Below are 26,085 nucleotides of genomic sequence, written 5' to 3'. Positions count from 1 at the left end.
TCGTAGATTGCTAGTGCTACTCTGACTGGAAGAAGTTGGCGCAGGAGAGGAATTTGTGGTGGGCTGCATCATATCAGTCAGAAGATTGGATATCCAAAAAATCCTCTTTTTTTACGATTTTTATAACATTTTTCTCACGATCCTTTACGAGATATTTCCAAAAATGGGAAGACCTCATACAGGCAATTAAACTTTCGAATATGCTTACTGGTGGCCACTGCGGATGGTCACTTAAGCAATTACTTAAATTGTTAGTGAAGTTAAAATCATCTGGGTTATTAGGTCGCGTAATGTTTCTTCTAAAACTGTTCGGCGTTTCGAACCCTCTGCTGGGATCTTCCTCACGATCTTTTTGTGTCGACTACTGCTACAACACTGTCAGAGACGAGTGTCGCGTCTGCTTATAAAGGGCATGGAGTTTCCTGGCGTTCGTGCTGGAGTAGTAGGATTCCGGCATCGCGGCTCCCCGCCATCAAGGAAGTAAACTCGTGGCCACGGTGTGTGAGCGGCATAAACAACGCGCTGCAAGTCACCTCGGCGGACAATATTATTTTGGGTAAGTATCCCCCCTCTCTTGCGCTGTCCGTTTCGAATCTAGCCACTGATGACGACCAACCAATAGTGGTAGCAGGTATTTCAACCAATAACCCTTCTCCAGCATGCCGGCCGCGGTGGCCGTGCGGTTCCAGGCGCTTCAGTCTGGAACCGCGTGACTGCTACGGTCGCAGGTTCGAATCCTGCCTCGGGCATGGATGTGTGTGATGTCCTTAGGTTAGTTAGGTTTAAGTAGTGCTAAGTTCGAGGGGACTGATGACCTAAGATGCCAAGTCCCATAGTGCTCACAAGGGAACCTCCCCATCGCACCCCCCTCAGATTTAGTTATAAGTTGGCACAGTGGATAGGCCTTGAAAAACTGAACACAGGTCAATCGAGAAAACAGGAAGAAGTTGTGTGGAACTATGAAAAAAATTAGTAAAATATAAAAACTGAGTAGTCCATGTGCAACATATGCATCATCAAGGAGATTGTATCATAAGGAGCGCCGTGGTCCCGTGGTTAGCGTGAGCAGCTGCGGAACGAGAGGTCCTTGGTTCAAGTCTTCCCTCGAGCGAAAAATTTATTTTCGCAAAGTTATGATCTGTCCATACCTTCATTGACGTCTCTGTTCACTGTAAGTTTAGTGTCTGTGTTTTGCGACCGCACCGCAAAACCGTGCGATTGGTAGACGAAAGGACGTGCCTCTCCAATGGGAACCGAAAACATTTGATCGCAACGTCATAGGTCAACCGATTCCTCCACAGGAAAACACGTCTGATATATTCTATACGAGAATGGTGACGGCATGTGCGTCACATGACAGGAATATGTTGTCGACCAACCAAACTTGTACACTTGGCGAATGGGTAAAAAGATTCTTCTACCTTGCCCGATTTAGGTTTTCTCCTGGATGTGATAGTCACTCCAAAAAAGTGATGAAAACATAATAGTTTGTCACATAAATTGCAGCAAATGAATGCAACAGTTTCACAGTCGGACAGTTTTCCCTGTGCTCTGTCAAAACATATGTTTTTAACGTTTTCAAATTTTCCGTGAGTAGCCCGTCAAATCGTGCATATGTCCAAGCAAATCTGAACATGTTCTGGGACTTTGGAGAGTGAAGTTGATGATATAAAAAATTAAACCTTTCACTCGAGTGAGGATTTGAATTACGGACCTCTCGTTTCGCAGCTGCTCACGCTAACAATGGGGCCACGGCGCTCCTGAGCACAGATTATCCTTGATGTTGCGTATCTTGCGCATGGACTACTCAGATTGTATATTTTGCTTATTTTTTCATAGTTCCACACAACTTCTTCCTGTTTTCTCGATTGATCTGTGTTCAGTTTTTCAAGGCCTATCCACTGTGCCACCGTATAACTAAATCTGACAGGGGTGCGATGGGGAGGTTCCCTTCTCAGAGCCATTTGAACCTTCTCCAGCGTAAGTGTGGAATAGTGCCTTCCTGTCCAATGACGATGACCGCCAATGGTATCCACAGATGAGCTACCAACGCCCCTTCATCTGCATTAGCCTATGACTATGGCCCACCAGTGGTAGCCCTATGAATTTTAACCAATACTATCACTTCTTCAACACGCACGCCAGGAAACTCCTTGCCCTTTACAGGGTGTTACAAAAAGGTACGGCCAAACTTTCAGGAAACATTCCTCACACACAAAGAAAATATAATATGTGGACATGTGTCCGGAAACGCTTACTTTCCATGTTAGAGCTCATTTTATTACTTCTCTTCAAATCACATTAATCATGGAATGGAAACACACAGTAACAGAACGTACCAGCGAGACTTCAAACACTTTGTTACAGGAAATGTTCAAAATGTCCTCCGTTAGCGAGGATAGATGCATCCACCCTCCGTCGCATGGAATCCCTGATGCGCTGATGCAGCCCTGGAGAATGGCGTATTGTATCACAGCCGTCCACAATACGAGCACGAAGAGTCTCTACATTTGGTACCGGGGTTGCGTAGACAAGAGCTTTCAAATGCCCGCATAAATGAAAGTCAAGAGGGTTGAGGTCAGGAGAGCGTGGAGGCCACGGAATTGGTCCGCCTCTACCAATCCATCGGTCACCGAATCTGTTGTTGAGAAGCGTAAGAACACTTGGACTGAAATGTGCAGGAGCTCCATCGTGCACGAACCACACGTTGTGTCGTACTTGTAAAGGCACATGTTCTAGCAGCACAGGTAGAGTATCCCATATGAAATCGTGATAACGTGCTCCATTGAGCGTAGGTGGAAGAACATGGGGCCCAATGGAGACATCACCAACAATGCCTGCCCAAACGTTCACAGAAAATCTGTGTTGATGACGTGATTGCACAATTGCGTGCGGATTCTAGTCAGCCCACACATGTTGATTGTGAAAATTTACAGTTTGATCACGTTGGAATGAAGCCTCATCCGTAAAGACAACATTTGCACTGAAATGAGGATTGACACATTGTCGGATGAACCATTCGCAGAAGTGTATCCGTGGAGGCCAATCAGCTGCTGATAGTGCCTGCACACGCTGTACACGGTACGGAAACAACTGGTTCTCCCGTAGCACTCTCCGTACAGTGACGTGGTCAACGTTACCTTGTACAGCAGCAACTTCTCTGACGCTGACATTAGGGTTATCGTCAACTGCACGAAGAATTGCCTCGTCCATTGGAGGTGTCCTCGTCGTTCTAGGTCTTCCCCAGTCGCGAGTCATAGGCTGGGATGTTCCGTGCTCCCTAAGACGCCGATCAATTGCTTCGAACGTCTTCCTGTCGGGATGCCTTCGTTCTGGAAATCTGTCTCGATACAAACGTACCGCGCCACGGCTATTGCCCCGTGCTAATACATACATCAATTGGCATCTGCCAACTCCGCATTTGTAAACATTGCACTGACTGAAAAACCACGTTCGTGATGAACACTAACCTGTTGATGGTACGTACTGATGTGCTCGATGCTAGTACTGTAGAGCAATGAGTCGCATGTCAACACAAGCAACGAAGTCAACATTACATTCCTTCAATTGGGCCAACTGGCGGTGAATCGAGGAAGTACAGTGCATACTGACGAAACTAAAATGAGCTCTAACGTGGAAATTAAGCGTTTCCGGACACATGTCCACATAACATATTTTCTTTATTTGTGTGTGAGGAATGTTTGCTGAAAGTTTGGCCGTACCTTTTTGTAACACACTGTATAAGTGGACGCGACACTCGTCTCTGACAGTGTTCTAGCAGTAGCGGACACCAGAAGATCCTGAGGAAGATCTCAGCAGAGGGGTCGAAACGTCGAACATTTTAGAAGAAACATGACGCGGCCTAATAACCCAGGAGATTTTAACTTCACTGACAACGGCCACGAAAGCCTAGAGACTTAGTTAAACGTTTACACTCACCTGTCGCTGAGGTTTTCGGGGTGTTGGGGCGTCTCTGGTGGCTGTGACTTCTCCGCTAGACTGCACTCCCTCTTGAGGGTACCTGTCTTCTATTCCTGCTTCTTCCCGTTCGCCTTGCTCCGGATAGACTTCGTCTTTCGTCAGGACGAGCACGGTTGAGACGGCGGCGTTCGTCGGGTCTGTCTCTGGCGGCGGCGATGACGACGGCGTAGACTGCTCTGCAAGATCCAAACACAGCACGGGTTCAGGTGAGGTCGACCGCTGAAACTACAACAGGTCCACGCCAAAGACACCCAGACATAGATGTCTCAATTTCGTGTACCTCATATAGTTGAAAACCGCCATGCGGGAGGAACTGTTACCGATCGATTACATAAATTGCGATAAATCGCTGCAATGTCTCAGATTAACCGGCCGCAGCGCTCAAAAATGGAATAGCTGCATAGAACTTCACTACTGGCCATTAAAATTGCTACACCAAGAAGAAATGCAGAATATAAACGGGTATTCATTGGACAAATATATTATACTACAACTGAGATGTGATTATATTTTCACGCAATTTGGGTGCATAGATACTGAGAAATCAGAACCCAGAACAACCACCTCTGGCCGTAATGACGGCCTCAATACGCCTGGGCATTGAGTCAAACAGAGCTTGGATGGCGTGTACAGGTACAGCTGCCCATGCAGCTTCAACACAATGCCACAGTTCAGCAAGAGTAGTGACTGGCGTATTGTGACGAGCCAGTTGCTCGGCCACCATTGACCAGACGTTTTCAATTGCTGAGAGATCTGGAGAATGTGCTGCCAGGGTAGCAGTCGAACATTTTCTCTATTCAGAAAGGCCAGTACAGGACCTGCAACTTGCGGTCGTGCATTATCCTGCTGAAATGTAGGGTTTCGCAGGAATCGAATGAAGGGTAGAGCCACGGGTCATAACACATGGCAAATGTAACGTCCACGTCAAAGTGCAGTCAATGCGAACAAGAGGTGACAGAGACGTGTAACCAATGGCACTCCATAGCATCACGCCGGATGATACCCCAGTATGGCAATGACGAATACACACTTCCAATGTGTGTTCACCATGATGTCGCCAAACACGGATGCGACCATCGTGATGCCGTAAACAGAACCTGGATTCATCCGAAAAAATGATGATGTGCTATTCGTGCACCCATGTTCGTCGTCGAGTACACCATCGGAGGCGTTCCTGTCCGTGATGTGGCGTCAAGGGTAACCGCAGCCACGGTCTCCGAGCTGATAGTCCGTGCTGCTGCAAATGTCGTCGAAGTGTTCGTGCAGATGGTTGTTGTCTTGCAAACGTCCCGATCTGTTGACTATTGGATTGAGACGTGGCTGCACGATCCGTTACAGCCATGTGGATAAGATGCCTGTCATCTCGACAGCTAGTGATACGAGGCCGTTGTGATCCAGCACGGCGTTCCGTATTACCCTCCTGAACCCACCGATTCCATATTCTGCTGACAGTCATTGGATCTCGACTAACGCGAGCAGCAATGTCGCGATACGACAAACCGCAGTCGCGATAGACTACAATCCGACCTTTATCAAAGTCGGAAACATGATGGTACGCATTTCTCCTCCTTATACAACAACGTTTCACCAGGCAACGCCGGTCAACTGCTGTTTGTGTCTGAGAAATCGGTTGGAAACTTTCCTCATGTCAGCACGTTGTAGGTGTCGCCACCGGCGGCAACCTTGTGTGAATGCTCTGAAAAGCTAATCATTTGCGTATCAGAGCATCTTCTTCCCGTCGGTTAAATTTCGCGTCTGTAGCACGTCATCTTCGTGGTGTAGCAATTTTAATGGCCAGTAGTGTAATTATACGAAAAGAATACCAGGCGAAGGAAATGTGGGACGTTCAATAAGTGATGCAACACATTTCTTCTCGGCCAGTGTCGGTTGAAAAAATGTGGAACTTTCTATGGGACACTGTCGAAAATTCCCTCTTCAGCCCCTGTAATTCCACGTTCCGATAGGTGCCGGCGCTATACGTGGCCTTCAGAATGCATCTGTAACGGAACGTTGTCACTGAGTTTCACTTGGAGGACAATTTTTTAGCATTCGTAGGTGCCTGCAGAATGTCTACGGAGACCTGGCAGTGAACAAAAGCACGCTGAGTCGTTGAACGAGTCGCTTGTCATCATCGCAACGAGGTCTGCCGCGTGCCGACCATCCGCACGCAGCTGTGACTCCTGCAATGTTGGGATGTGCGGACACTCTCATTCGAGGTGATCGGCGTACCACAATCAATGGCTGCATACCTTGGTACCTATGCTGACAGTGCCGACACACTCGCCCACCTGTTGTGGTACTCAAAGGCGTCGGCCTTCTGAGCTCCTCGCCGTTGAACAGAACAGTGAACAAAAGCACGGCGAGTCGTCTGTCATCATCGCAACGAGGTCTGCCGCATGCCGACCGTCCGCACACAGCTGTGACTCCTGCAATGTTGGGACGTGCGGACACTCTCATTCGAGGTGATCGGCGTACCACAATCAATGGCTGCATACCTTGGTACCTATGCTGACAGTGCCGACACACTCGCCCACCTGTTGTGGTACTCAAAGGCGTCGGCCTTCTGAGCTCCTCGCCGTTGAACAGAACAGTGAACAAAAGCACGTTGAGTCGTCGGGCGAGTCGTCTGTCATCATCGCAACGAGGTCTGCCGCATGCCGACCGTCCGCACACAGCTGTGACTCCTGCAATGTTGGGACGTGCGGACACTCTCATTCGAGGTGATCGGCGTACCACAATCAATGGCTGCATACCTTGGTACCTATGCTGACAGTGCCGACACACTCGCCCACCTGTTGTGGTACTCAAAGGCGTCGGCCTTCTGAGCTCCTCGCCGTTGAACAGAACAGTGAACAAAAGCACGTTGAGTCGTCGGGCGAGTCGTCTGTCATCATCGCAACGAGGTCTGCCGCATGCCGACCGTCCGCACACAGCTGTGACTCCTGCAATGTTGGGACGTGCGGACACTCTCATTCGAGGTGATCGGCGTACCACAATCAATGGCTGCATACCTTGGTACCTATGCTGACAGTGCCGACACACTCGCCCACCTGTTGTGGTACTCAAAGGCGTCGGCCTTCTGAGCTCCTCGCCGTTGAACAGAACAGTGAACAAAAGCACGTTGAGTCGTCGGGCGAGTCGTCTGTCATCATCGCAACGAGGTCTGCCGCATGCCGACCGTCCGCACACAGCTGTGACTCCTGCAATGTTGGGACGTGCGGACACTCTCATTCGAGGTGATCGGCGTACCACAATCAATGGCTGCATACCTTGGTACCTATGCTGACAGTGCCGACACACTCGCCCACCTGTTGTGGTACTCAAAGGCGTCGGCCTTCTGAGCTCCTCGCCGTTGAACAGAACAGTGAACAAAAGCACGTTGAGTCGTCGGGCGAGTCGTCTGTCATCATCGCAACGAGGTCTGCCGCATGCCGACCGTCCGCACACAGCTGTGACTCCTGCAATGTTGGGACGTGCGGACACTCTCATTCGAGGTGATCGGCGTACCACAATCAATGGCTGCATACCTTGGTACCTATGCTGACAGTGCCGACACACTCGCCCACCTGTTGTGGTACTCAAAGGCGTCGGCCTTCTGAGCTCCTCGCCGTTGAACAGAACAGTGAACAAAAGCACGTTGAGTCGTCGGGCGAGTCGTCTGTCATCATCGCAACGAGGTCTGCCGCATGCCGACCGTCCGCACACAGCTGTGACTCCTGCAATGTTGGGACGTGCGGACACTCTCATTCGAGGTGATCGGCGTACCACAATCAATGGCTGCATACCTTGGTACCTATGCTGACAGTGCCGACACACTCGCCCACCTGTTGTGGTACTCAAAGGCGTCGGCCTTCTGAGCTCCTCGCCGTTGAACAGAACAGTGAACAAAAGCACGTTGAGTCGTCGGGCGAGTCGTCTGTCATCATCGCAACGAGGTCTGCCGCATGCCGACCGTCCGCACACAGCTGTGACTCCTGCAATGTTGGGACGTGCGGACACTCTCATTCGAGGTGATCGGCGTACCACAATCAATGGCTGCATACCTTGGTACCTATGCTGACAGTGCCGACACACTCGCCCACCTGTTGTGGTACTCAAAGGCGTCGGCCTTCTGAGCTCCTCGCCGTTGAACAGAACAGTGAACAAAAGCACGTTGAGTCGTCGGGCGAGTCGTCTGTCATCATCGCAACGAGGTCTGCCGCATGCCGACCGTCCGCACACAGCTGTGACTCCTGCAATGTTGGGACGTGCGGACACTCTCATTCGAGGTGATCGGCGTACCACAATCAATGGCTGCATACCTTGGTACCTATGCTGACAGTGCCGACACACTCGCCCACCTGTTGTGGTACTCAAAGGCGTCGGCCTTCTGAGCTCCTCGCCGTTGAACAGAACAGTGAACAAAAGCACGTTGAGTCGTCGGGCGAGTCGTCTGTCATCATCGCAACGAGGTCTGCCGCATGCCGACCGTCCGCACACAGCTGTGACTCCTGCAATGTTGGGACGTGCGGACACTCTCATTCGAGGTGATCGGCGTACCACAATCAATGGCTGCATACCTTGGTACCTATGCTGACAGTGCCGACACACTCGCCCACCTGTTGTGGTACTCAAAGGCGTCGGCCTTCTGAGCTCCTCGCCGTTGAACAGAACAGTGAACAAAAGCACGTTGAGTCGTCGGGCGAGTCGTCTGTCATCATCGCAACGAGGTCTGCCGCATGCCGACCGTCCGCACACAGCTGTGACTCCTGCAATGTTGGGACGTGCGGACACTCTCATTCGAGGTGATCGGCGTACCACAATCAATGGCTGCATACCTTGGTACCTATGCTGACAGTGCCGACACACTCGCCCACCTGTTGTGGTACTCAAAGGCGTCGGCCTTCTGAGCTCCTCGCCGTTGAACAGAACAGTGAACAAAAGCACGTTGAGTCGTCGGGCGAGTCGTCTGTCATCATCGCAACGAGGTCTGCCGCATGCCGACCGTCCGCACACAGCTGTGACTCCTGCAATGTTGGGACGTGCGGACACTCTCATTCGAGGTGATCGGCGTACCACAATCAATGGCTGCATACCTTGGTACCTATGCTGACAGTGCCGACACACTCGCCCACCTGTTGTGGTACTCAAAGGCGTCGGCCTTCTGAGCTCCTCGCCGTTGAACAGAACAGTGAACAAAAGCACGTTGAGTCGTCGGGCGAGTCGTCTGTCATCATCGCAACGAGGTCTGCCGCATGCCGACCGTCCGCACACAGCTGTGACTCCTGCAATGTTGGGACGTGCGGACACTCTCATTCGAGGTGATCGGCGTACCACAATCAATGGCTGCATACCTTGGTACCTATGCTGACAGTGCCGACACACTCGCCCACCTGTTGTGGTACTCAAAGGCGTCGGCCTTCTGAGCTCCTCGCCGTTGAACAGAACAGTGAACAAAAGCACGTTGAGTCGTCGGGCGAGTCGTCTGTCATCATCGCAACGAGGTCTGCCGCATGCCGACCGTCCGCACACAGCTGTGACTCCTGCAATGTTGGGACGTGCGGACACTCTCATTCGAGGTGATCGGCGTACCACAATCAATGGCTGCATACCTTGGTACCTATGCTGACAGTGCCGACACACTCGCCCACCTGTTGTGGTACTCAAAGGCGTCGGCCTTCTGAGCTCCTCGCCGTTGAACAGAACAGTGAACAAAAGCACGTTGAGTCGTCGGGCGAGTCGTCTGTCATCATCGCAACGAGGTCTGCCGCATGCCGACCGTCCGCACACAGCTGTGACTCCTGCAATGTTGGGACGTGCGGACACTCTCATTCGAGGTGATCGGCGTACCACAATCAATGGCTGCATACCTTGGTACCTATGCTGACAGTGCCGACACACTCGCCCACCTGTTGTGGTACTCAAAGGCGTCGGCCTTCTGAGCTCCTCGCCGTTGAACAGAACAGTGAACAAAAGCACGTTGAGTCGTCGGGCGAGTCGTCTGTCATCATCGCAACGAGGTCTGCCGCATGCCGACCATCCGCACACAGCTGTGACTCCTGCAATGTTGGGACGTGCGGACACTCTCATTCGAGGTGATCGGCGTACCACAATCAATGGCTGCATACCTGGGTACCTATGCTGGCAGTGCCGACACACTCGCCCACCTGTTGTGGTACTCAATGGGGTCGGCCTTCTGATTTCCTCGCAGCTTAACAAAAGATCATACAGGGCACCGAGTTTGGTCCAATGGAAGATGCACTCCGCAGGAAGCAGTATGTCGATGATGAGGAGTTATTGATGGAGCAAGTCGGTGTTACCCCGCAGGCATACAGGTCCTCCCAGTAAGGTGGCGTAAGGAACGGAAGTTATGTCGAAAAAAACGTGTTGCATTACTTATTGAACACCCTTTGTAAATTATCCACGAAAGAAATGGCTCAAATGGCTCTGAGCACTATGGGACTTAACATCTGAGGTCATCAGTCCCCTGGAACTTAGAACTACTTAAACCAAACTTAGATTAGAATAGATCAGTTTTCGTCCCATAGATCCGTGCTCAGGAGATCCTCGTGGATGTGGAACAGGTCAATTTTTTTAAGCTGAAATAACAATAGTACGAGTATATACACTATTTTTTTAAACCTGAAATAACAATAGTAACAGTATGAGTATATACATCATTTGTTTCTATTAAAAATTTCGTCAATGGAGTAGGAGTTGGCCAGTAGTAAGTCTTCCAGGCTCCTTTTAAACTGATCTTTATATTTGCTGGCAAATTATTGAAGATGAGTGTTCCTGAGTAGTGGACCCCTTTTTGAACTAAAGTAAGTGCTTTTAAGTCCTTGTGCAGATCAGGTTTGTTACTGGTATTGTATGTATGAACTGAGCTGTCTGTTGGAAAAAAAGAGCAATATTATTTAGGACAAATTTCATTAATGAGTAAATATACTGAGAGGCAGTAGTTAGTATACCCAGTTCTTTGAAGAGGTTTCTACAGGAAGACTGTTAATTTACTCCACAAATAATACTTATTACACGCTTTTGGACTCTGAAAACGTTTGTTTGACTTGAAGAGGTACCCCAAAATATTATACCATATGACATTATGGAATGAAAGTAGGCAAAGCACGCAAGCTTTTCCATTTTCATGTCGCCTATGTCTGCTAACATTCGAATTGCAAATACAGATTTGTTAAGGCGTTTCTGCAGTTCTGTGGTGTGCTCCTCCCAACTGAATTTATCATCAAGTTGTAATAACCTGCCTGAGGCATTATTCGAACCTGCGATCGGAGCAGTCACGCGGTTCCGGACTGAAGCGCCTAGAGCCGCACGGCCACCGCGGCCGGCTATCCACGAAAGAAATGGACCACAAAACACCTTTTCGACCGACACTTGACCCTTGCATGTCATTCTAGCACTCTTACCAGGAAGCATTAATAGACGAGATAGGCAAGATACACCGAAGAGCGGCCAGTGCTGTCCAATCTTTCCATAGAATAAGCGATAACGGAAATAAAAGAAATCTCCATGAGCGCAATTCAAATTCGGGATGAAAATATATCACTGGTACGATTGCTATCCTCACTGAAAGAACATAGGTTGCCCCAATACTTAGGTCCACAATGCTGTATCGAGCAGAGGTACAGGGAGTAATTAAGGAACATTGTAAGGCCTTGGACGTCGCTGAAATGACAAAGAAGAATTTGTGGCGTCGACGACGTAGATATGATCAGAAACGAAAGAATCGACATCTACGTTTACACTCCGCAAGCCACCCAACGGTGTGTGGCGGAGGGCACTTTATGTGCCACCGTCATTACCTCCCTTTCATGTTCCAGTCGCGTATGGTTCGCGGGAAGAACGACTGCCGGAAAGCCTCCGTGCGCACTCGAATCTCTCTAATTTTACATTCGTGATCTCCTCGGGAGGTATAAGTAGGGGGAAGCAATATATTCGATACCTCATCCAGAAACGCACCCTCTCGAAACCTGGACAGCAAGCTACACCGTGATGAAGAGCGCCTCTCTTGCAGAGTCTGCCACTCGAGTTAGCTAAACATCTCCGTAACGCTATCACGGTTACCAAATAACCCTGTGACGAAACGCGCCGCTCTTCTTTGGGTCTTCTCTATCTCCTCTGTCAACCCGATCTGGTACGGATCCCACACCGATGAGCATTACTCAAGTATAGGTCGAACGAATGTTTTGTAAGCCACCTCCTTTGTTGATGGACTACATTTTCTAAGGACTCTCCCAATGAATCTCAACCTGGTGCCCGCCTTACCAACAATTAATTTTATATGATCATTCCACTTCAAATCGTTCCGTACGCATACTCCCAGATATTTTACAGAAGTAACTGCTACCAGTGTTTGTTCCGCTATCATATAATCATACAATAAGGGATCCTTCTTTCTATGTATTCGCAATACATTACATTTGTCTATGTTAAGGGTCAGTTGCCACTCCCTGCACCAAGTGCCTATCCGCTGCAGGTCTTCCTGCATTTCACTGCAATTTTCTAATGCTGCAACTTCTCTGTATACTACAGCATCATCCGCGAAAAGCCGCACGGAACTTCCGACACTATCTACTAGGTCATTTATATATATTGTGAAAAGCAATGGTCCCATAACACTTCCCTGTGGCACGCCAGAGGTTACTTTAACGTCTGTAGACGTCTCTCCATTGATAACAACATGCTGTGTTCTGTTTGCTAAAAACTCTTCAATCCAGCCACACAGCTGGTCTGATATTCCGTAGGCTCTTACTTTGTTTATCAGGCGACAGTGCGGAACTGTATCGAACGCCTTCCGGAAGTCAAGGGAAATGGCATCTACCTGGGAGCCTGTATCTAATATTTTCTGGGTCTCGTGAAGAAATAAAGCGAGTTGGATCTCACACGGTCGCTGTTTCCGGAATCCATGTTGATTACTAGAGAGTAGATTCTGGGTTTCCAGAAATGACATGATACACGAGCAAAAAACATATTGTAAAATTCTACAACAGATCGATATCAGAGATATAGGCCTACAGTTTTGCACATCTGCTCGACGACCCTTCTTGAAGACTGGGACTATCTGTGCTCTTTTCCAATCATTTGAATCATTTGGAACCCTCCGTTCCTCTAGAGACTTGCGGTACACAGCTGTTAGAAGGGGGGGGGGGGGCGCAAGTTCTTTCGCGTACTCTGTGTAGAATCGAATTGGTATCCAGTGGACTTTCTTCTGTTGAATGATTTCAGTTGCTTTTCTATTCGTTGGACACTTATTTCGATGTCAGCCAGTTTTTCGTTCGTAAGAGGTAGTGTTAAACGAACAATCAAAGAGGATTCCAGAGAGAAAACTGGACAAGTCGTGAGAAGGCATGGCAGCCATCCTCTACAATACCCTGCAGCATCTGACACAAGTGTGCCCCCCCCCCCCCCCCTCATGATTCCATGTAGCCGGATCCTCCTGATCAACTCTTCCCACAGTAAGTCGACTGAGTTCCAATCGGAGGACTGATGAAGCCATTCCATGTTTCTCCAAATTTTCGGAACCTCTAGAGACTTCATACAGTTCTCACAAAAGTGGGATGTATTCGTATATCTGGGATCCCTGTCTTGCTCCAAGACAAACTTAAGGTGCATGTATCTCTATTCTGTGTGTGGTCTCGACAACTCTGCTGATGGAAAGCTTCAGTTTCTCTGATATTTGTCGGACTCTACATCTACATGATTACTCCGCAATTCACATTTAAGTGCTTGGCAGAGGGTTCGTCGAACCACAATCATACTATCTCTCTACCATTCCACTCCCGAACAGCGTGCGGGAAAAACGAACACCTAAACCTTTCTGTTCGAGCTCTGATTTCTCTTATTTTATTTTGATGATCATTCCTACCTATGTACGTTGGGCTCAACAAAATATTTTCGCATTCGGAAGAGAAAGTTGGTGACTGAAATTTCGTAAATAGATCTTGCCGCGACAAAAAAGTCTTTGCTTTAATGACTTCCATCCCAACTCGCGTATCATATATGCCACACTCTCTCCCCTACAACGTGATAATACAAAACGAGCTGCCCTTTTTTGCACCCTTTCGATGTCCTCCGTCAAACCCACCTGGTAAGGATCCCACACCGCGCAGCAATATTCTAACAGAGGACGAACGAGTGTAGTGTAAGCTGTCTCTTTAGTGGACTTGCTGCATCTTCCAAGTGTGCTGCCAATGAAATGCAACCTTTGGCTCGCCTTCCCCACAATATTATCTATGTGGTCTTTCCAACTGAAGTTGTTCGTAATTTTAACACCCAGGTACTTAGTTGAATTGACAGCCGTGAGAATTGTACTGTTTATCGAGTAATCGAATTCCAACGCATTTGTTTTGGAACTCGTGTGGATCACCTCACACTTTTTGTTATTTAGCGTCAACTGCCACCTGCCACACCATACAGCAATCTTTTCTAAATCGCTTTGCAAATGATACTGGTCTTCGGATGACCTTACTAGACGGTAAATTACAGCATCATCTGCGAACAACCTAAGAGAACTGCTCAGATTGTCACCCAGGTCATTTATATAGATCAGGAACAGCAGAGGTCCCAGGACGCTTTCCTGGGGAACACCTGATATCACTTCAGTTTTACTCGACGATTTGCCGTCTATTACTACAAACTGCGACGTTCCTGACAATAAATCACGAATCCAGTCGCACAACTGAGACGATACCCCATACGCCCGCAGCTCGATTAGAAGTCGCTTGTGAGGAACGGTGTCAAAAGCTTTCCGGAAATCCAGAAATGTGGAATCAACCTGTGATCCCCTGTCGATAGCGGCCATTACTTCGTGCGAATAAAGAGCCAGCTGCGTTGCCTTGTCGGTACAAATTGATTATTTCTTCCCATGAATCATAAAGAATCCGGAATTTTGGGGCTATTTTCAATTACTTTAGCTGTGATCTTTCATGGGATGCCCTACCACCATACAAACGGAACTGTAAACAACGTACCTCTACCTACAGTCGTGGCTGAGCCTTGCGTGGTTCGCGCTCGTGCCATCACTTACTTTCAGTTTTTTTTTTTTTTTTTTTTTTTATTAGTGTTGCCACCTCGTTATGTTGGTTTCAATTTTTGTTGTCACTGAGTTGCTGCTTTGTCTGCCCGTCAGTGGCAGCAGCAGCGCCTACCGATATAGCCATCACGAGGTATCTCTGCTGCACTGCTATTACTTCCTGGTTGTCGTCTGTCGTGGAGTGGGTTGGAAAGCGCCACGAGGGCAGTTCAGACCCGCCAGTCGGGGAGTTGGAACGCAGCACTAGTTTTGTCGGGTTGGAACAGCAGTGAGACCTTGGATGTCCCGCCCGACCTTTGGCACCACACACGCTACTTTAGCTGGGGACGGTCTTCGTGGATCGTCGGTCAGTCGTCGTACTGGACGACGTGAATTGGCTTGCCGATCGCTTATGGGTTGGCTGTGTGTGTGTGTGTGTGTGTGTGTGTGTGTGTGTGTGTGTGTGTGTGTGTGTGTGTGTGTATCGACTCACGATTTGTCTTCGTGATTGCACAGCCACTGCTGAGTGTCATTGCAGTCTTCGTGCAAGTGTTTGTCAAGCTGTTGGTGTAGTTGGTATCATTACCACTGACAACTTGTTTTAAATGTTGTCGGCGTACTGGCAGTGAGTCCGTCGGTTCGAGCAGATCAGCGAGCAAGTCTCGGCGCGGCGCAGTCGGCCGGGCCCGCAGGCGGTCTCTACACAGTGTCGGAGTGTGTGCGAGCTGTTCCGAGTGCTGCAGGGTTCGTGGCTCACCAACTCAGGACATGAAAGTTGAGTGGTGACTTAATTACCGAAGTCACGTCTGTTCACGTTGTCCCCTTGGTTGCTGGTTCGCTCTTGGCGGTATTCCTGGGAGCAACAGCGAGTGTTCTATGTACTGACTAGGCAGAAAATCCCAAGAAATTTTGGTCTTATGTCAAAGCGGTAGGTGGATCAAAACAAAATGTACAGACACTCTGTGACCAAAATGGTATTGAAACAGAGGATGACAGACTAAAGGCCGAAATACTAAATGTCTTTTTCCAAAGCTGTTTCACAGAAGAAAACTGCACTGTAGTTCCTTCTCTAGATTGTTGCACAGATGACATAATGGTAGATATCGAAATAGATGACAGAGGGATAGAGAAACAATTAAAATCGCTCAAAAGAGGAAAGGCCGCTGGACCCGATGGGATACCAGTTCGATTTTACACAGAGTACGCGAAAGAACTTGCCCCCCTTCTTGCAGCGGTGTACCGTAGCTCTCTAGAAGACCGTACGTTCCAAAGGATTGGAAATGGGCACAGGTCGTCCCCGTTTTCAAGAAGGGACGTCGAACAGATGTGCAGAACTATAGACCTATATCTATAATGTCGATCGGTTGTAGAATTTTGGAACACGTATTATGTTCGAGTATAATGACTTTTCTGGAGACTAGAAATCTACTCTGTAGGAATCAGCATGGGTTTCGAAAAAGACGATCGTGTGAAACCCAGTTCGTGCTATTCGTCCACGAGACTCAGAGGGCCTCAGACACAGGTTCCCAGGTAGATGCCGTGTTTCTTGACTTCCGCAAGGCGTTCGATACAGTTCCCCACAGTCGTTTAATGAACAAAGTAAGAGCATATGGACTATCAGACCGATTGTGTGACTGGATTGAAGAGTTCCTAGATAACAGAACGCAGCATGTCATTCTCAATGGAGAGAAGTCTTCCGAAGTAAGAGTGATTTCAGGTGTGCCGCAGGGGAGTGTCGTAGGACCGTTGCTAATCACAATATACATAAATGACCTCGTGGATGACATCGGAAGTTCACTGAGGCTTTTTGCGGATGATGCTGTGGTGTATCGAAAGGTTGTAACAATGGAAAATTGTACAGAAATGCAGGAGGATCTGCAGCGAATTGACGAGTGGTGCATGGAATGGCAATTGAATCCCAGTGTAGACAAGTGTAATGTGCTGCGAATACATTGAAAGATAGATCCCTTATCATTTAGATACAAAATAGCAGGTCAGCAAGTGGAAGCAGTTAATTCCATAAATTATCTGGGAGTACGCATTAGGAGTGATTTAAAATGGAATGATCATATGAAGTTGATCGTCGGTAAAGCAGATGCCAGAATGAGATTCATTGGAAGAATCGTAAGGAAATGCAATCAGAAAACAAAGGAAGTAGGTTACAGTATGCTTGTTCGCCCACTGCTTGAATACTGCTCACTAGTGTGGGATCCGTACCAGATAGGTTTGATAGAAGAGAGAGAGAAGATCCAACGGAGAGCAGCGCGCTTCGTTACAGGATCATTTAGTAATCGCGAAAGCGTTACGGAGATGATAGATAAACTCCAGTGGAAGACTGGGCAGGAGAGACGTTCAGTAGCTCGGTACGGGCTTTTGTCAAAGTTTCGAGAACATACCGTCACCGAAGAGCCAAGCAGTATATTGCTCCCTCCTACGTATATCTCGCGAAGAGACCGTGAGGATAAAATCAGAGAGATTAGAGCCCACACAGAGGCATACCGACAATCCTTCTTTCCACGAACAATACGAGACTGGAATAGAAGGGAGAACCGATAGAGGTACTCAGGGTACCCTCCGCCACACACCGCCATGTGGCTTGCGGAGTATGGATGTAGATGTTCGAGTTGGTGAAGATTTAGCTGCGGTGTGGTGGAATTTACTGTATTTGTTGGTTTGAAATTCAAGTGCACCAGCGAAATTTTCTGCCTTGTGGCCGTTGGTGTTCCGGTTACCTGCGCTGGTCGGTGACGTAAATTCAGCCAGTGTCCTTTCCTCACCTGTTGTCACTGTCCAACATGGTGCATAGTTTTTGACAGCTTAATGTACTTTTGGTTGTGGACAGCTATGTCTGTAACGTTTTTGGCTTTGGAATTCTCGTATACTGTTCGGTGGTTAGCAAGTCGTCTTGTCAGTGGGTCCCTGACTGTCTCTTGGTTGAGTTGCCGGAGGATCGAGTACAGTTGGGCCAACTTCTTGTCTCACCTAAGCGAACGTTAAGATTTCAAGGGCAGATCGAGCTCCCTGGAAACTTCTGAGCGCCATTGGTTCCACTGCTTTGTTATTAGCGTTTAATTGTGTATTTTTAATGGCTCATAGCTGATGGTTGGAAATTGTATGCTTGTAATTGTGTTTTTAAAAACAAAGGCCTTCAGTCGTTTTAAGTTTTAAGGATCGTACTTATAAAGTATTACCTTTTGGAAGTTAAAGCTGTGGACTTTCTGCCTGTTGAATAGTTATTGTAGTGTATTGTTTTTGAAGGCATAGCCGGCCGCGGTGGTCTCGCGGTTCTAGGCGCTCAGTCCGGAACTGCGCGACTGCTACGGTCGCAGGTTCGAATCCTGCCTCGGGCATGGATGTGTGTGATGTCCTTAGGTTAGTTAGGTTTAATTAGTTCTAAGTTCTAGGGGACTGATGACCTAAGATGTTAAGTCCCATAGTGCTCAGAACCATTTGAACCATTTTTTTTAAAGGCATAGGCCCTCAGCCGATTTAAGTTTTAAGGATCTTACTTATCAGGTATTACAGTCTTTCTAGATAAGCTGTGGGCCTTCTGCCTATTGAAAATTTATTGTAGTTGTGTTGTCCTTAAAATGATGAGCATTCAGCCGCTTTAAAATTTTGGATTCTTACGTATGAAGTCTTACATCATTGGGCTTAAATGCTATTTAAGGTTAAAGCTTTGGGCCTTCTGCCTTGGAAAATTGGTTGCAGTTTTTTTTTTTTAAACAAAGGCCTTCAGCCATTTTGGATTAAGGTTTCTTATTGGCCATAAAGCATGGGCCTTCTGTCTTTTGGAAGGTTATTGTAGTTACGTTGTTTTAAATTTATCGGCATTCAGCTACTTTTAAAAAACTTAATCTGACTAGTCAAGTCTTAAATCGCTTGGCCTTAAATACTATTTAAGGTTAAAGCCCAGAGCCTCCTATCTAAAAAAAAATTTATAGCAGTTGTACTTAAATCATGGACCTTCAGCCATTTTAGAATTAAAGACGTTTTCTGTCGATAGTCAAGCTTAGAATTTGCGCTGTAATGTCTGGACAACTAAATGAAGTGATATGATTGGAGTGTAACTGACAGCCGCTCATTCTGGCCCCCTTCCACAATTCCTACTACTTGTCCTGCGCTGCGGGTTTAGCACAGCGTCTCAGTGCCGTCTACTGGCGACATCTCGTGTATTTATTAGAACTGCTTGGACAGGTAAAGTCAATTTACACGGAACTAAGGAGTACCAATATGTAGGCAAATGTACAGTAATTATCTTACAATATACTGTAACTGTTATTACTAATTGTGAAAGGTGGCTACACTGAGTCACAGCCCCAGAGATTGCGCCAAAGATTATTATTCCGCCGCCTCCACTGGTGCAGTAGTTGTTCAGAGAATGTCGAGGGCAGTAGTTGTTCTGTTGGACGAGAGAGTAGATGCTATTCGGTTAGTGTAATGTATACATGGAAGATGTTGCAATGATCACAGTGTATTTTTCGCCAATATATATTGAGGTAAAAAAAAAAAAAATTCACATTTCTTTAATGACAATGCCTCTTGGTCACAGGTTCAGTCAACAAAGCATCTGGCTCGTGTTCATGTATTAAACTTGTAATTTTGATTTCTATGTGCAATTATAGTATTTCTGGTTTTTCAATTAGTTCATTGTAAATGGTGTTTAAAATATTTTGTCGTATTGAGGAAGAACCGTGCCAGACAATGTACGTTGAGTCACACTACCACACACAGAACAGTTACACTTGTGCTTTGTTGTTTCGTAGCTTTCATAGATGCTGGGGACTTAATTAATCAATTTTGTTGACGGAAATTTCTTGTCATTCTTTATTTTTATTTTGTGCAGTCAGATTGCGTGCTAATACTAGTCAGGGCCAACGGGTTACAAGACTCCGTAACCGGACACTCTAACAACCCTACCACAACAAAGGTCAAAATTTAATAATGATTGTGGTGTTGCTCACGCTGCTAAATGTTGCATTTTCGGGCAACAACAAAGTTATTATGTGGCAGGTGTCATTAGAGCACAGTTAATAAAGTCATTTCGTGTAGTAATAAATAAGCTAGGCGCTCATCTTTTCGTGTTTCCCACGCTGGTCTCGTTGTATAATCATGGCTCAATCGTCGAAAATCTAGGTGGTTATGATTCCAAGCTCAGATGCAAAGAGGCCTAGGTTTTATTCTGCGATATTCAAAAGTTTTATAGATGTGTTTCACAAACCATTCTTGAATATTACACTTTTGCAGGACAATGGCGATGTAAAAAAGTAATCAGCACTCCGAATTTAAGCTACACTTCGTTTTTATTAATTTCGTTGCAATAGCATGTAACACACAAAACATCACTTCACAATACAAAACATACTTGAAAACATCTTCCTCACTGTTAAAGTTCACATTTTATAAGCTGACTACAATATGCGTCTTTCCAACATGTCGTCCAAGACTTGACTTTCTCAAGGTCCGACTCTCTAACAAACTAATAATGACTTACGCGCCCAAAACTTCAGAATTACAAATACGTCAAAGATCATAGTGACAAAAGAAAGAGTACACATAAGAATAATATCATTGCAATACAAACATATCGATGTATCAAAGTACCTCTACATTAATGACATCAAATCTGAATGTTGTCTCAGAAATATGTTAACTACTGTACAGAAACACAGTAGAATATTGCTGGTATCGAGAGGTTCAGGTGAGGTGCCGTAATGGTTGGGTAATTCAAGTACCACTAGAACACACAGCTACTGAAATTATTGCATTTTAATGAAGCTCCCATGCAGTTGTTATTTAAGCATATTATTCCGTATTCTAACTAATAACTCACATGATCTTGCTTCGTTTTAATACGCAATATGGTGTTTCCAACTGTATGTTGGCAAGAGAAAGGTAAAAGAAGGTGACAGAGGAGGACAAAGACCCACATGAAGAAGGATGGACTGTGTATGTGACAACTTCCATAAGGAACATCTACATCTACATCCATACTCCGCAAGCCACCTGACGGTGTGTAGCGGAGGGTACCTTGAGTACCTCTATCGCTTCTCCCTTCTATTCCAGTCTCGTACTGTTCGTGGAAAGAAGGATTGTCGGTATGCTTCTGTGTGGGCTCTAATCTCTCTGATTTTATCCTCAAGGTCTCTTCGCGAGATATACGTAGGAGGGAGCAATATACTGCTCGACTCTTCTCGAAACTTTAACAAAAGCCCGTACCGAGCTACTGAGCGTCTCTCCTGCAGAGTCTTCCACTGGAGTTTATCTATCGTCTCCATAACGCTTTCTCGATTACTAAATGACCCTGTAACGAAACGCGCTGCTCTCCGTTGGACCTTCTCTGTCTCTTCTATCAACCCTATCTGGTACGGATCCCACACTGCTGAGCAGTATTCGAGCAGTGAGCGAACAAGCATATTGTAACCTACTTCCTTTGTTTTCGGCTTGCATTTACTTAGGATTCTTCCAATGAACCTCGGTCTGGCATCTGCTTTACCGACGATCAACTTTATAGGGTCATTCCATTTTAAATCACTCCTAATGCCTACTCCCAGATAATTTATGGAATTAACTGCTTCCAATTGCTGACCTGCTATTTCGTAGCTAAATGATAGGGGATCTATCTTTCTATGTCTTCGCAGCAAATTACACTTGTCTACATTGAGACTGAATTGCCATTCCCTGCACCATGCGTCAATTCGCTGCAGATCCTCCTGCATTTCAGTACAATTTTCCATTGTTACAACCTCTCGATATACCACAGCATCATCCGCAAAAAGCCTCAGTGAACTTCCGATGTCATCCACAAGGTCATTTGTGTATATTGTGAATAGCAACGGTCCTACGACACTCCCCTGCGGCACACCTGAAATCACCCTTACTTCGGAAGACATCTCTCCATTGAGAACGAGATGCTGCGTTCTGCTATCTAGGAAATCCTCAATACAATCACACAATTGGTCTGCTAGTCCATATACTCTTACTTTGTTCATTAAACGACTGTGGGGAACTGTATCGAACGCCTTGCGGAAGTCAAGAAACACGGCATCTACCTGGGAACACGTGTCTATGGCCCTCTGAGTCTCTAAGGAAAAGGAAATTATGAAAGTGAGGAAAATGGAGTAAGATGGAGAAGACTTGCCAAGAATGTCGACTGCACATTAATAACGAAGGAAGATGATGAAGTAGTGCAGTTTAGATCTGCCACAAACTTTCAAATTCCAGATCGTAACGACATATCTACTAAAGAGACATAGTTTGTCGCCTTACCTTGCTTCTTGAGCTGTCCCTCTTGTGGTCGTTGCTTCGCACAGTTTTCATCCCTCTCAGTGTCTGCTTCCTCGATCCTGTTCTCTCTCCCTCCGTTCTCCCCTCCTTCCTCCGGTATTGGCAAGATTCCGGCAGGCTGTTCTTTGGAGCCTTTGGACCCCGTTGTGGACGCCTCTCTAAGGCACTGCGTATCTAGAACCCCCTGCTCCTCCTGCAGAGGGTGCGCCCTCGAAGGGCCTGCCCTTGGAGGATCGCCCTCCCACTCCTCGCCCTCTACTGGGCTGGGTGGTGGCGTGGGCGGCAGCTGCGAACTGTCGTGCCTCTCTAAGCCGGCCTTTCCTCCACCAAAATCCTGGTCCCTGACACTCACTTCGCGACCTTTCTCCGCCTCCAAGTTCACGTAGTTTAGTGTGATGCACCTCTCTTGACTCGAAACACAGTCAACTGCCTTCCCGTCTAAAGGGAAGCCACTATAACCAACCTGCTCTACTTCAGTGAGGTAAGAGGCAGCTGCTCCAGTTTCGCTCTTGACTACTCCTGAAAGAAGTACTTCCTTAACTGACAAGGGAGTAGCACCAGGAGCCAAATCTCCACTAGCCCTTTTCAAGCCACCATTCTCCACGGGACAGTATCTCTGCTCAGATCCAACCACACTATCCTGCCTCAGAGATCTGTCTTCGACAACACTTGCTTCACTCCAAAATTCTCTTTCCGGTAGTACATCAGGTTCGGGGTCTCCACTTACTGCTGGAACCCGACAATTCGGATCAACCTGTGTCACTGGCTCCTCGGGGCACCCACTGTTCTCATCAAATTCGTCGTCACTGCTCCCAGAACTGCTGTCTTGTTGCCACTGATCATCAGCCTCACTATCCTCTTCTCCTTCCTCGTCCTCTGGATCTTCTGCTGGTGCGAGATCAACAAAAGCACTATCACTGCTGGAGGGGTACCCAGAAGCACTATCTGTGTAGAGGCTTTCTCTAGAGTCGCTGGCCCCGCTCGAGTCAGAAATGGACACTACGCTGTCTCCCGCAGACAAGACATCCACTGGTTCAGGCTCTGCTGGTCTGTCAGTGAGGGCAGAACTGACAAAGCTACTGAATGGTCTGCCACTGGAGGCAAATTCAGCCTCCTCAGTTGGCGACAAGAAGACGTCGTCGCTTGCAGGTGTGCTGTCTCGCCTCCAGATACCTCCCGAAGGGCCAGGGTCCTGGGGATGACTCGAAGTGTGCTGATTTGGAAATACAAAGATCCTCGCCGGAGACGTCGGAAGCTTTGCAGCGATCTCACCGTCTACTGTCCCCGTATGCTGACTGGACGGACCTCGAGCCTCTTCGGACACTAATCTCTCTTGTGGGTTGGACGCCTGGAGCTCCGGTTCTTCCTCCCTCTTCTTCGCCTCTCCTTGGCTGGAACTGTCGAGCCAAGTTACTCTCACCAGCCTAGCAACTCCCCCTTCAGTCTTCTGGAGCACCAGACGCTGTGGCCGACCGGCAGCAGTTTCCGGGCTAGGCTTCTCGCTACGCGGTGCAGGAGCTGGTACAGTCCGTGGTGGAGGCGAGGGCTTTTCTCTCTTCTCTTGCTGCTTCACTGGTTCTTCCTCCCTGAGCTCAAACTCTTCGACCAGGGATTTCCTGTCTGATCCTTCATCAGCAAATGACACCCTCTTCACCAGCTTCTTCTTGCCATTCTTCAAGGCCGAAACCAGAGCGCCACTAGCAGATGATTCTGGACTGTTTCCTGGCGAGGAGATAGACCCTGTATGGGCTTGCTGTTGCAGCACCTGACCTCCTTTGGGTGTATCTTCTTGTCCAGCAGGTGGGAACACTGGCTCCTTTTCACTTCCAATACTAGCTGTACTGCTATTTCTAGATTTCAATTCTTCTCCTCTCTCAGCTGTAGCAATGACAGGAGATGTAGTTACAGCAGAGTCCCCAATACGAGATTGATGTTCTTCGGGACTGTTGCAGCTCCCAATTGCACCAACCTTTTCACATAGGATAGCCTCCTTCTCTACACACGAAGTTTCTTGGAAGCTCCGTTCAGTGACGACTACTCTTATCGGTTCACCTACGAGCTTTTGAATCTGAGTCTCACTTTCAGTAGGCTGGGAATCACGAGCATTAACTGATCCAGAATTTTTGTACGATTCAGTAACAGTAACTATACCATCTGTCAAATGTCTGTTTTCTCCAAATGTGCCCGAATTTCTGTCAGTTGGGTCTTGTGTCGGCGACCCACCCTGGGAGCTGGCCTGTGTTTCCTGATCACCACTAAAACTCACTCTGGCAGCACCAACCTCTTCACGAGCACCACCGTCTGAATTTGCACCTTTGTTTTGCTCGGACGAAGCACCAACACCGACACTTTCCCCCTCCTCCTCCGACGACTCCAAAGAGCTGGCGAGGAATCTCTTGATCCTCTCGACGTTGACGAACGCAGTCTTCCTGCGGAGGTAGTAGCCGAACGGCGGGACTGTAGACACACCGCCGTCTGTAACGTCTGCCTGAGGTTGACCGACGTCTGCCAGCGAAACGTCTCGAGCGTCTCCACCGACCCCGCCTTTGCGTGCTGTTGGGTTTTTCTCTGGTTCGTCACAGTTCCCCGACTCGGGGGTCGAAACGTCGTCGGCGCTGGCTGCCTTCTCGCTAGGTTCGTCGTGGCGTGTGACGTCAGTCGACGGTTCGGGATGCTGTGTCGCAGCTGGAGGCGACGTCGACGTGTGCGTCAGTGGCGCTGCCCCTCCGCTATCCCTGCCGGCGCCGTCCATGCGTCGCTCCAGGTTCTCGATGCGTTATCCACGCCTGGAAACAACGAAAGCAGCGTTACTTCAACATTATTTCACACACACTACGCCTCTATACTGCTACATACACTACTGGCCATTAAAGTTGCTACACCACGAAGATGACGTGCTACAGACGTGAAATTTAACCGACGGGAAGAAGATGCTGTGATTTGCAAATGATTAGCTTTTCAGAGCATTCACACAAGGTTGGCGCCGCTGGCGACACCTACAACGTGCTGACATGAAGAAAGTTTCCAACCGATTTCTCATACACAGACAGCAGTTGACCGGCGTTGCCTGGTGAAACGTTGTTGTGATGCCTCGCGTAAGGAGGAGAAATGCGTACCATCACGTTTCCGACTTTGATAAAGGCCGGATTGTAACCTAAAGCGAATGCGGTTTATGGTATCGCGACATTGCTGCTCGCGTTGGTCGAGATCCAATGACTGTTACCAGAATATGGAATCGGTGGGTTCAGGAGGGTAATACGGAACGCCGTGCTGGATCCCAACGGCTTCGTATCACTAGCAGTCGAGATGACAGGCATCTTATATGCATGGCTGTAACGGATCGTGCAGACACGTCTCGATCCCTGAGTCAACAGATGGGGACGTTTGCAAGACAACAACCATCTGCACGAACAGTTCGACGACGTTTGCAACAGCATGGACTATCAGCTCGGAGACCGTGGCTGCGGTTACCCTTGGCGCTGCATCACAGACAGGAGCGCCTGCGATGGTGTACTCGACGACGAACGTGGGTGCACGAATGGCAAAACGTCCTTTTTTCGAACGAATCCAGGTTGTGTTTACAGCATCACGATGGTCGCATCCGTGTTTGGCGACATCGCGGTGAATGCACATTGGAAGCGTGTATTTCGTCATCGCCATACTGGCGTATCACCCGGTGTGATGGTATGGGGTGCCACTGGTTACACGTCTCGGTCACCTCTTGTTCGCATCGACGGCACTTTGAACAGTGGACGTTACATCTCAGATGTGTTACGACACGTGGCTCTACCCTTCATTCGATCCCTGCG

The 26,085-nt window shown here is 47.9% G+C and overlaps 1 protein-coding gene across 1 annotated transcript in view; it reads right to left on the bottom strand.

Annotated features, from left to right (window-relative positions):
* LOC126426662 (serine/arginine repetitive matrix protein 2-like) overlaps window positions 1–25,028 on the bottom strand; it is a 288,117-nt gene extending 263,089 nt beyond the window's left edge. Inside the window, exons 1-2 of the mRNA XM_050088547.1 lie at window positions 22,259–25,028; window positions 3,940–4,157 (exon numbers count right to left, since the gene is read on the bottom strand). Coding sequence (XP_049944504.1) covers window positions 3,940–4,157; window positions 22,259–25,028 — 2,988 coding nt within the window. The remainder of the gene's footprint in view (window positions 1–3,939; window positions 4,158–22,258) is intronic.
* Between the last annotated feature and the right edge of the window lie 1,057 nt (window positions 25,029–26,085).

This window comes from Schistocerca serialis, chromosome 11 (genome assembly GCF_023864345.2).
Source record: "Schistocerca serialis cubense isolate TAMUIC-IGC-003099 chromosome 11, iqSchSeri2.2, whole genome shotgun sequence".
NCBI classification, from domain to species: domain Eukaryota; kingdom Metazoa; phylum Arthropoda; class Insecta; order Orthoptera; family Acrididae; genus Schistocerca; species Schistocerca serialis.
This window is presented reverse-complemented; position numbering and strand designations above follow the sequence as displayed.